This window comes from Amphibalanus amphitrite, unplaced genomic scaffold (genome assembly GCF_019059575.1).
Source record: "Amphibalanus amphitrite isolate SeventyFive unplaced genomic scaffold, NRLGWU_Aamphi_draft 000678F_arrow, whole genome shotgun sequence".
NCBI classification, from domain to species: domain Eukaryota; kingdom Metazoa; phylum Arthropoda; class Thecostraca; order Balanomorpha; family Balanidae; genus Amphibalanus; species Amphibalanus amphitrite.
Window position 1 is genome coordinate 122,840 of NW_024882172.1, and position 12,403 is coordinate 135,242.

At 51.4% G+C, this 12,403-nt stretch overlaps 2 protein-coding genes across 2 annotated transcripts in view; both read left to right on the forward strand.

The window, feature by feature from the left end:
* Positions 1-12,403, forward strand: part of LOC122364469 (ankyrin repeat and IBR domain-containing protein 1-like) — a 55,670-nt gene that overhangs the window by 33,709 nt on the left and 9,558 nt on the right. Inside the window, exons 7-12 of the mRNA XM_043334851.1 lie at positions 7,650-7,851; positions 8,342-8,505; positions 9,137-9,370; positions 11,076-11,254; positions 11,571-11,790; positions 12,064-12,198. Coding sequence (XP_043190786.1) covers positions 7,650-7,851; positions 8,342-8,505; positions 9,137-9,370; positions 11,076-11,254; positions 11,571-11,790; positions 12,064-12,198 — 1,134 coding nt within the window. The remainder of the gene's footprint in view (positions 1-7,649; positions 7,852-8,341; positions 8,506-9,136; positions 9,371-11,075; positions 11,255-11,570; positions 11,791-12,063; positions 12,199-12,403) is intronic.
* Positions 2,507-4,717, forward strand: LOC122364464 (failed axon connections homolog). Its single transcript, XM_043334841.1, has one exon. The coding sequence runs from the start codon at positions 2,881-2,883 to the stop codon at positions 3,772-3,774; it is 894 nt and encodes a 297-aa protein (XP_043190776.1). The 5' UTR covers positions 2,507-2,880; the 3' UTR covers positions 3,775-4,717.

Sequence of the window (12,403 nt, forward strand, 5' to 3'; positions counted from 1 at the left end):
AAGAGACATTTATCTCGCCGGGGAGACCATGGTTTGTAAGACGCCTAACACTATCGGAGGGAATTTCGGGGGCTACCAATTAAATTTGGGTGAATACATGAAATGTGAACGTAATGCGAGCAAGGATGTGAGAATGATGACGCATGAATCTTAGAGTAAGGCCGATAGGAATTTGGTAGAATTCGGTTATGGCAGTCGAACAAATGATTCTCGAGGGCAACTAAACTAGCAACGCTAATACGAACTAAGCGGGCAATTTTTGTAATGGGGAGGCCAGTGATATAGGAATGGGTGACTGGACGAATGATCACATTCAATTAATCAATGTAATTACCACCCATATGTTTGGCAGTGGTCATCGGGACTTCGAATGCCCTGTCCTTCACCTGCCCAACTGTGCTGCAAACCCAGCTGATCGGATCCCTCTATCCCTAATCCGAGCAGTGAAGAAGCATCTCGTGCATCATGGTCTATACAATGAACAGAATCATCAAGCCTCCAATTTAAAAAGCATCTTCCATCAGATGTATTTGTACGCAAGGTGGATACTTACATCTCTATCCGGTGGATCTCATCTATCTCAGGATCTCATCACTATCTGGATCTCTCACTAGATCTATCTCGGGATCTCTTCAACGACTCTCAAGCTCCCCTGTTCTACCAGCTCTACTATCGAGTTCCTTCCAGCAGCGAATCTCTTTTCTGCTACACCGCCGAACAGCAGTGGACCGCGCTGTTTGATGAACCTCAAGATGCAGCTTTTTTATTTCTGTACTTTTCCTTCCCTTCATTCCCTTGCTACACAGGCACGAACTAAATGCATGCTGATGCCTGTCTTCTATGCAGACTGCTTTAACGTGTATTGTGATGTTCCAGCAGGCCCTTTCAGACCTGAGGGTTCATTTATGCCCTATTGTGCTAAATGTTGCAATATAAAAGTACAGTCCACAGCAGAAGTAATGTGGGGTTTCAGTCATGGGTATGTTCTGCTTCTGAAGCTTAGGAACGATTAGCCAGACTACAATGAAACTTTGAATGTAGCTTATATGTATCGTCACTCTTGCAGCTGCAACTTACGCTATTGACATCTTCTTTTCGATCACTCCGCATTAAACAATCGCCAGTCAAAGCCAACCGTTGATATTGGTAAAACCCTACATTACTTTAGCGGTGGGCTGTACAACTGTTCACCCTTGATAACAATCTCTTTATTATTTTATATATTACTTTTTGACCAGAGCCTTAACCCTCGCCGGCCGAGGGGGGGGGGGGTGCCGCCCCCCCCCCCCCCCCCCCCGAGGGTTTATTCGCGATAGCTGCGAACACGCTATTCACAGATCTGTATCCCACATCCTTCAATCCTCCTTATCCTTATCCTTCTCCTTGCCATAGTGTCTAGTTCATTAATCTCATATTCACCTCGGCTGAAAAGCCACGAATTGTGTGGATGCCGTTGTACGTATAAATAAATAAATAAATAAGATAAATAAAACGCTGGCGATAGAGAGCTGAAACTTGGCATACCTGACCTTTGATTCAAGCCGGATCTTTTGGCACCAACCGCATTTTTGGGTCAGGTCAGGCCACTGACCTATGACGTCATAAGTGAACCTCTGCACGGTCTTCAGATGTCGCAAGTTCGCAACGCCCTCAGCTCACTGCCAGAGGAGATGTCACAGGGAAATGAAACTTGCAGGATCTAGTATCCATTATGAGTCCCACAACTTGTATATCTCGGATTTTTCCTAAAGGTCATATGAGGTCAGGTCATTTTCGTGACCTCACCATTATAAGTCAATGGGGAAAAATGAAAACTGCTATTGGAAGGAACGATCGCCAGGAACGATCTCCAACTATCTCAAGCACACAGAATCGTGATTTGATGCACTCCTTGCAGGGTTAGATGCGTCACTTTTGCAATGTTGACCTTGCGTGACGTCATTTATGACGTCATCAAGGTCATATTAGTTTTTCGTCAATAACTCTTGATCAAATTGAGCTAACGAGTCGGGAAAGCCACCAATGGACTCAGGACGACCTACCGAATCGAATGATATGCGACATGACCTCTTTCGACCAACTTCGTGACCTGGGGGTGCTGACCTGACCTTGACCTGAGGTCAACACCCCAAGTTGACCTGACCCGGACAAAAAGTGTATCATTCGACGCGCCTGAGCGAGGCGAGCACGATGCTGCCAAAATCGCGGCTCTGCGGCCGTTTTTTGCGAAGTTATTTACCAAAAACTGAACCGTACCTTGGGGCACTTGACCTGACCTCAGAGGTCACCGGTTGACCTAGGACCTTAAAATCGGGTACCAATCTCTGCGTCTTGTAACGGCGCACACGCTCGTTTTTTCCGCGACGCGCTAGCTCCACCAGGGGCGAAACGGCGAGGGGGGGGGGATCGTACCCGCCCCCCCCCCCTCGGCCGGCGCGTACTCGTATGTAGAAAACCAATAAGTCCGGCGAGGGTTAATTTTAGGCTACGTACGAGTCATGATAAGTTTATACATCATAAACGAACGAGTTCAGCGAGTTTATCTGTGATTTGTCGGGAAAATATCAGTGTGAGCGAGCCCGCCCCGTGATGTCACGTGTCGTCGCCTGTTCCTGCTGCGATGCACCAGCGCTTAAACCAGATGCAGCGGACAGCCTGGTGACCTTGGCCGTAGCCGGTTCATGATGCAATATGTGTCACGAAACGCTCGCACCCTACTGCCGTGCCCAACATGACGCTGCAAAACGAGCGATATGCATTTGCCGGCGGCGGTAGGCGGCGAGTGTGTCTCGGACGGTGTGCGAGCGCGGTGCGGCGCGCTCCCAAGCGTTCGGTTCCGCTCCAGTCAACCCGTCACCCGACCAAAGGCCACGCCGGACCATGGCGTGTGTTGAGCGGGCCGGCGGCGGCGCCGTCTGGACCGAGCTGAGCCGCTGGGCCAACACCACCGCCGGCCGACGACTGGCCAAGACGCTGCTGGCCGCCGCCCTGCTCGGCGTCGGACTCAAACTGTGGGCCAGACGCCGGCGTCACCAGCGCCGCCAGCGCTGGAGCCAGGCCGGCAAGGACGTGGTGGTGCTGCACCAGTTTGAGCGTGGCACCAACATGCCCAACCTGTCGCCGTTTGCGCTCAAGCTGGAGACGTTCCTGCGCATGGCCAACATCCAGTACGTGGTCGACACGGAGGAGCCGCAGGGCGTGCGCGGAAAGTGTCCCTGGATCACCATCAACGGGGAGGAGCTGTCCGACTCGGAGCTCATCATGGACTACCTGACGAAACACTTCAACAACCCCATCCCCGAGCAGCTGACACCGGCTCAGCATGGCGTAGGACGTGCTGTCCAGGTCATGCTGGATGAACACACGACTCTAGCAGTTGGAAGGAAACGACGAATCTTAGAACAAATGGGGAACTCCATAGACTGTTTTCTCAAGGTGTACAGATCAGAGTGCGTTTTTAAGAAGCTTTTCGTCTCACTCATCAAGAAGAAGCTGTATGTGCGTGGCATGAGTGAGTACAGGGAAGAGGAGGCGCTCTTCTTCCTCTACCGGGAGCTGCGCGCGCTGGAGGACGTGATGGGCGACAGGCCGTTCCTGCTGGCCGACGCGCCCAGCACGTACGACGCGGCCGTGTTCGCCCAGCTGACCCAGGTGCTGCTCGGCTGTGCCCCGGAGGTGGAGCGCTACGTGCGAGAGAATCACGCCGTGCTGGTGGGGTACCACAAGAGGATGAAGGCCAAGTACTGGCCCGACTGGCAGCAGTGCCGCGCCTAAGAAGGATTGCTTTGGGTGAAGTGAAGCTGTGCGTTTGGTCAGGTTCGTGCAAGTTGGGTGTAATGTGCATTACCGCATTGTGCACTGTGCAGTATATGCCTGTTATATTAACATAAGATTTTGACTTGACCGGCTCCCAAGTGCAGGATGCAATGCTTTTTAGTTTGGTTGGTATTTAGGTGCCAAATGGACCCACAGACCGTCGTATAATTTATCTGATACTGTTTTCGCGTTTTTTCTTTTTGGTAAATAAATGAGTCTTTCACAGTTTACCACCACCAATTATTGCCAGCTGACAAAGAAGAAAATATCGAATAAAAATAAACAAATAAATGAATAACGTACGTTTTTAAAACAAGGAGAAGTTTGAAATAATTTTCAGAAGTTCTGTGTCTTCACCCGGCGAAGATCGAAGGGCGGTTTGAGGTTTGCTAGACACTTCGACACCGTGGCGCTCGTTTCCGACGTTTCCTGTGACATTTAATGGAAACATAAACTTTGCAGGGTTTGTGGAACCCGAGGCAATTTTTTGCCTTGCCCGGGACCCTGTGCAACTTATGAGTTTCTTTAAGTTTCTGTTTTTACGTTAGTTTTGTTTTAGCTGATGACTCGCATCAAAATAACGCTTAAACAATATATAATTAAAGCACGAGTGTTTCGCGCGTCCATTCGCATTTTATTATGTCTTCTTCATTGCTAGCTTTACTCAACTGTAGGAAGCTCAGCTCATTAGTTAAGTATGTTTGTATCGGTGTCGACATATCAGCGACTTCAGTACACCGTCATGCTTATCATCATCATTAATTTCATCACAATTACCCCTAACTGGACAGCCCGACCTGGTAGTCTCATAGGCATTGCTACGCTGATGGATTTTGTGCTCACTGTCATCATTTCATCTGTATTGTAGCTATAATAGCGACTTGCTGGAATATAAACCAAGCGTATTTTCATAGATACCTACATTTGGTCAAACTACCTATCGTTTCTCCAGAACCATTTTTTTTTCTGTACCACTCAATATATCCACAGTCCACGTCATATGTCACTGGGACAGCCTCCAAGCAGCTACTAGGCTTTCCCCAGGCATTTAACCCTGCCAAATAAGTGATGTTCTTAACTTTCTTCAAAAGCCCCCTCCCCTCTCGTGCGGTGCATCCTTCCCCGTGTGTGTGTGTGTGCGTTTTTTATTTTTTTTTTTGGGGGGGGGGGCAAGTGTGAATGTGCAGGCATTTGGCAAGGAAGGGGCGCTTTCTTCGGTAACGTTACTTCAGTTGTACACATTTAGTCACAAATAATCGGCTGTCGGCATATAACTTGATGCCTCATCATACAAAGATAGTGTATCTATAACATACGTGTACCTACCGTGGAAACATTGGATAGGTATGGTAGAAATAATTGTAATGCATGGATGATGCATACCTATAGGGTTCAGTCTCAGTAAAATGAAATCTAATGCACAGTTAAGTATATGAAAATCGAAAAACTATCCTACCTCGTGGGTATCGCCCACTCTTGAATTCGTCATAGGGATGAAGGGATTTTCAGTGCCCAAGTGTTGTCTGAATGCTGACAAAGTAGGCGCCAACACTTTTTACTAATTAGCAATTTTCTACATGTTGGTAACAAGTTTCCCAGAAAAGTCAAGACAGAGTTAAAAACACTGTATTTGTAACAGTTTATTGCAACTAATTGGCATGAAACGAGAAGTATGAAATACATGACGGAATAAAGGAGTGATATAACCCTTATCGTCGTGGGGGGGGGGGGGGGGGCAAGGGTTACGTAGGCGCCGACGGTTGGCTGTTTTGCCCCGAGCCGGATGGTTAGCTGTCGCCGTGAGACTTCACTTTGACGTATTCCTATGACTCTTAGTCGGCGCGGCACTGCTGCCAGTCGGGCCAGTACTTGGCCTTCATCCTCTCGTGGTACCCCACCAGCACGGCGTGATTCTCTCGCACGTAGCGCTCCACCTCCGGGGCACAGCCGAGCAGCACCTGGGTCAGCTCGGCGAACACGGCCGCGTCGTACGTGCTGGGCGCGTCGGCCAGCAGGAACGGCTTGTCGCCCATCACGTCCTCCAGCGCGCGCAGCTCCCGGTAGAGGAAAAAGAGCGTCTCCTGTTCATTGAAGCGGCCTATGCCATTGACGTAGAAGAACTTTTTCAGTGGAGAGAGGAAAAGTGGCTTCAAGATGCGTATGCCGTTTCTATATCTTGATGGGAAACAGTTCATGATGTACGACATGTTGTCGAGGATGTAACGCTTGTAGGCGACAGCGAAGATGGTATGTTCATCCAGCATGACCTGGACAGCACGTCCTACGCCATGCTGAGCCGGCGTCAGCTGCTCGGGGATGGGGTTGTTGAAGTGCTTCGTCAGGTACTCCATGATGAGCTCCGAGTCGGACAGCTCCTGCCCGTTGATGGTGATCCAGGGACACTTTCCGCGCACGCCCTGCGGCTCCTCCGTGTCGACCACATACTGGATCTTGGCCATGCGCAGGAACGTCTCCAGCTTGAGCGCGAACGGCGACAGGTTGGGCATGTTGGTGCCACGCTCAAACTGGTGCAGCACCACCACGTCCTTGCCGGCCTGGCTCCAGCGCTGGCGGCGCTGGTGACGCCGGCGTCTGACCCACAGTTTGAGTCCGACGCCGAGCAGGGCGGCGGCCAGCAGCGTCTTGGCCAGCCGTCGGCCGGCGGTGGTGTTGGCCCAGCGGCTCAGCTCGGTCCAGACGGCGCCGCCGCCGGCCCGCTCAACACACGCCATGGTCCACTGAGGCCTCTGACCGGGTGACGGGTTGATGGGAGCAGAACCGAACGCTTGAGAGAGCGCCGCACCGCGCTCGCACACCGTCCGAGACACACTCGTCACTGGCCACCGCCCCAACCCGTCGGATTCACCGGCACCCCGGCCCCCCGGCGATGTCGACCGCATCCATTGCGCACGCGCGCCGGTTACAGTGACGTCACGTGTCCTCGGCTTGGCGAAGGTCACCAGCGCTGGTGTTTCTCGCCTCCGACTCTCCCCTCCCGCCTCCCACCACCCCCCTCCCTCTGGCCCCGGCGGGCGGCAGTAGATCAACAATAAACGTCGCCAGGGATTGTCTTGAGGTATGCGGAACAGGGACCGGCGCATTTTTCTGGGAACCGGAGCTGTCATATTTGAGACGGCTCCGGCTCCCAGTGAGATTTTTTCTCAAGCGAAAGTGCGAATTGTTAACCTAAATGTCCCGTGAGAATTGTAAGCAGAATTATATATTTTTTGCTGCATTTTTGAAGAGCGACAATCCACCGACGCCGCTACTGTTTATATGAGCTGAGGATGTGTAACATCAAACATGTTAGTGTAGCGGCCGGTTGTTCGCTGAACAGAGGCAATACACACTCCGGGCGCTATTGGTCCATTCATTTATCCCGTGAGGACGGTCCCGTGAGATGTTCTTTGTGCGTTTTTGGAGCGTGGCCACCTCGGGCGGGGTGTGCCAGTGGCTCGGGTGACGGGCGGGGTATGGCGGTACCTCGGGTGAGGGGGGGGGGGGATATGACAGTAGCTCGGTCGACAGACGGTATATGTCGGTAGCTCGAGTGACGGACGGTGTATTTCTGTATCTCGGGCAATGGGCGGGGTATGGCGGTATCGGAGTAACGGGCGGTATGTGACATTCTGTTGTGCTATAATCATGGGCTGAATTTACTAGCCCGATGAGAGACCAGTGCAGTATCATCCCCACCTACACCTCATCTACGACCCTTGTCTACCAATGACCAGCGCAAGTCTCAACCCTCTCGCCCCCAAACCCGAAAAATCATCATCTACGAGTCGTAAATTCGTAGACTGCGAACCCCTGACTCCCCCTCCCTCCGACAGGCGGACCCCAGCGACAGCATCAACGAGGCGGACGGCCTGCTGGAGTCGCCGGCCGCCGGTGGCGAGCCGCCGCCGGCCGACGAACCCTACTCGGGACTGCGTGCTCAGGACCTACAGGAGGCCAAAGATCAGCTGCTGGTGGAGGCGGCAGATATGCTGCACGTGCCACTGTTCATCGCTGACGCCCTGCTCCGAGACAATGGTGAGGGAGGGGAGGGGGTGTAAGAAGGGACCCTGTGGTGGACTGGTTTGCAGTGCGGAGGCTTGCGGAGACAGTGTGGACTGGTTTGCATGACATAGAGAGACTTTGTGATGGAGATGTAAAGTAGGAACACTGGTATGGTATGGTGTGGCGATGAAGTGCTTTTTTTTTGTGAAAGTTCGCTGAGCAGTAACTGGACGAAGTCATAATATGTTCATAATAAGTTACGGCATCGCACGTAAGATTTGTCATCCTAAGATGTGGTTGCGAACATTTACGCTTCTTCAACATTGTTCCTTTGTCCAAAAGCTGCAATTACTGTGATTGCTTGTCAACTGTGAATGTGCTTCCTCACATACCACCGCCCTGTCAATCGATAATCGATAGTACGGTTAACTGTCTGATGTCACTGTCACGTCTGTCGCCCCCGTGTCACCCTCGTGTCACCCCTGTGTCACTATCACCATGTCTCCTCCCACTCCCGTGACAGACTGGTCCAAGACTCAGCTACTGGAGCGCTGGATCAACAGCCCGCTCGAGTGCTGCGAGTCGGCCGGCGTGCAGGCGCCTGCCTCGCTGGCCGGCGGGTCGGTGGTCTCACCGCTCGATCAGAAACTGATCTGCGCCGATCAGCAGGACAGCGGATTGATCACGGTGAGGGTCGGAGGGGGGGGGGGATCGTGGTGGGTGAAGAATAAAGATATTGGTGAGATGAGTTGGGTGTAAGGATTTGGTTAGGGTTAAAGGGTTTGAAGGTGGGGTCACGCTGGTGAGGCGGGGTGATCATTGATGGTGAGACAGTGGTTAATATGGCGATATTACGGTGACATTATGTATGATAGATCACACTTGACAGTAACGTCGTGGTGGAGCAGTGATGGTGCTGCGATAGGCTCTCTTGTAACTAGGATGGGTGGATGGCTTGTAGCTTATAGTTGTGGGGTACATTATAGAACACGCGGGATGTTTGCAAGAGTGATGCAGCGTATTGTTGTGTGCGCGGAATGCACCTGTCGATTTGACTATGCTAATTTAGACTGCGTCATTGTTAGCTTAGAACTGTTATATTTGCTAACATGACGCTGGTATTTCGATGAAAAATGTGCGGAATTCATATAACTCTATCATGTCTTGAACAGTAGCATGGCTTACAGCAGCTGCTAGCAGGCAGCAGCGACAATGTGATTTTTTGTTGTTGAGAAGTCACGTCAATTACACAAGTGTTATGCTAAATCTGCCTCAGGACCGGTAACATGACTCCCACTATCCCCCTCTCTCCCATCAGTGTGATATCTGCTGCGACGAGTATCCTCCTGCCGAGACGCAGGCAAGCACGGCCTGCCAGCACCGGTTCTGCGTGCACTGCTGGGAGTCGTACCTGAGTGTGCGGATCAGGGGCGGAGACGCCCACCATATTCTCTGTCCGGCACACGACTGCAACTTCCTGGTGCCGCTGGAGCTTATCGAGAAGCTGGTCAGCCGTGAGATGGCCAGCCGGTACCTGCAGTTCGACATCAAGGTGGGTAGTGGGAGGTGACTGGGTACTGATGGGACTCTAAACTCGGAGTTGTAGTGAAGACCGGCCGTAGGTGGCAGAGTAAAACTAAAGGAAATGGCGGCGCTGCCTCGCACACTCTGATGCAGGAGTTTAAGGGCTGTGTTATTTTTGCTCAATAATATTAACCCGCGCCCGGCTGGGGGTCCTGGATTTCCACGCCCTGCTGGGGGGGAGGGTGTTTGAACACCCCCCCCCTTGTAACTCGGCTCCTGGGCCACGTAGCAATACGCGGAAGGCGGCGTTCGAAAGAGCGTCAAAAATAATGACGAAATCACTTCGGTCAATTTTTTGGTCAGGTCAAAGGTCAGGTCACCAGAGGTCATTGAAGGCAAAATTTCGCCGATTTCCAGGTCTAATGTCGAAAATTTCCAAGAAGCCAACGCATAACTCGGGAACCAATACAGCTACAGCGCCGCGAAAAAGCGCATTCGATAGCCCTATTAACGCCCTTTCTAAGTAATTCTCTCAGATTTGACCTAACATCAACGGTTTTGCCTGCAGGGGGCAAAAACTGCAAAAATAGCCGATTTTTTCGGAAACAGTTTTTCTGCAATAACTTTTGACCCAAGCCTTGTACGAGCTTACTTTTACCGGCATCGTGTTCCTCTCGTCAAGACGCATCGAATGAACTATAATTTGACCTTGAAAGGTCAACTTGAAAATTTGACCTAAGGTCAAGGTCATGACGTGACCGGAAAGGGTCATGTTGCATATCAGTCGATCCGTATCGTCGAACTGAACACATCTAAGGCGTTTTCATCGCTCTAGCATGCCTCTATCAAAAGTTATTTGCGAAAAACCGTTAGATACCATTCGTGACCTAAGATGACCTCAGGGCATAAACAAGGGTCACGGACACCATTTTCATGTTCAGTGTGTCTAAGCAACTTGTAATTCGGTGTTTGGGAGTGTTTATAATGTCTTTCGTCCAAAAGAGGCGCATTTCAATTTTCTCCCATTGACTTATAATGGGGAGGTCGCAAAATTGACCTGACCTTAGGTCATCGATATCAAAATTCTGAGATATACATTTTGTACATGCTATTGCTCTTAGCAATCGCTGAAAGTTTCAAAGTGATCGGTCACTCGGTGTAGCTATGACAGACATTGAAACTTTTTATGAGGTGAGGTCACTTCAAGTGACCTGGTGACCTGACCTTGAATGACCTTGGTCTGAAATTTTCACAACATGTGTAGAATTGATGTATGATAAGGTGTACCAAAAACGGCGGCGCGGAGCGCCGCCGTTTTTGAGATATTCGCGAAAAACCACAAGGGGGGTGTTCAAGCACCCCCCCCCCCCCCAGCAGGGCACGGGTTAAGTTGTGGAAAATAAAATTGCATTGATAGTAACTTCGGCTTAAACTTCTTTTTACCCCGCAGAGCTACCGATAAACGAAAAGCTGCCTTCGACTAATAAATTTTGCAACATGCGGGCAAATATTTCTCGCATTTGCGCATTCCGGCTTTTTCCGTCATTGTAGTGTAGCGTCTCCTCACACTTCTGATGTTCCTGGCATCTCTCGTGCCCTGCACAATCTGTCATCTTTCTTTACATTTCTCTCTTAGCATTTCCTCTTGTGTGTCCGCTCGCGTTTCCCCTCACACCTTGTAGATCTTTCGGTCTTTTCTGACGTCTCTCCGCCTACGTCTCTCTCCTCGACAGGCGTTCGTGGAGACAAACCGCACGATCCAGTGGTGTCCGGCGGCCGGCTGTGGACGCGCCGTCTCCTTCCCTGAGGCAGAGAGGAGTCGCACCCGGCCGCGGCCTCAGCTAGGACCCGGCCGGCCGCCGCCACCCGTCAGCCACGCGGTCGACTGTGGTGTCGGGCACTTCTTCTGCTGGTGAGAGGCGCTCCGGGGACCGGGAGGGGAAAAAGGGAAGGGAAGTTTTTGATATTCATACGCTGATTGACGTGATTTTGCTGAATGTTTAGTGCGTTGGTATTTCTAGGTATGTCGCTCCTCTGACAACGTAAGCAGTCATTTCGTTCGTGTGCTTTGGCCGGAGTGACCGTCTTGCGTCACCTAATCATCTGTAAGCCACCTGTGCATACTATTCAGCTTTTACCGCAAGTATAAACCTTGACCTGACTAGTGACTACCCTCCTTAGCCCTGCTCCCTCCCCAGACTCACATCCCCGGCCTCTGTCCCTCTCAGGGAGTGTCTGGGCGAACCGCACCCTCCGGTCGACTGTGAACGCTGGGCCCAGTGGCAGCGTAAGGTGGCCGAGGTGCGCCCCGACCAGCTGCGCTCCACCTGGGTTGAAACAGAGGAGGCCGCCAACAGTCTGTGGCTGGTCACCAACTCCAAACCGTGCCCCAACTGCCGCAGCCCCATACAGAAGAACGAGGGGTGCAATCACATGCGCTGCTCCAAGGTGGGTGACTAAGGATACAGGTTGGGGTGCTGCGGAGAAGGGTTTGGTTTTATGGAGAGGCATTATGCTTGCGGATATGCACGATGATTGTGCGTCGCAAGTCGCAAGGAATCACGATCAGTTATCGCGTTGAAGCAGCTGCAATTTTAACGCAAATATTAAAGCAGTTAAAAGGTCGCCGCGACAACAGCTATCCCCTCGTGGCTAGTGAGTGCCGATGTTGGTCCTAATCTACCGTCTAATTACTGTCTCCGTTTACCATCATCCGCACAGTGCAAGCACGACTTTTGCTGGATGTGTCTGGAGGGCTGGAAGAAGCACAGCTCGGCGACGGGCGGCTACTTTCGCTGTAACAAGCTCGACTCCCAGACCAAGGTGGACGAGCGGCACGACGCCAAGATGGCGGAGGTGAGGCCCAGAGGACACCAGGTGTGTTCTGATTTACGGGCGCGGGAACAGTAATTCCGGGAACAGGATAGAATAGAATTTAACTCTTGGGGGTTTGCTTGTTAAAGTGATCTCGACTCTGAACTGAAATGTGAAGGAACTAAGGTAAATGTGTGATAGCCCTGATGATGAAATGAATAGATAGGTTTAATCCAGGCTTTATAAA

Bases quoted from the DNA above. Each gene is read 5' to 3' on its own strand.
- LOC122364464 (XM_043334841.1), top strand. From the start codon at position 2,881: ATGGCGTGTGTTGAGCGGGCCGGCGGCGGCGCCGTCTGGACCGAGCTG.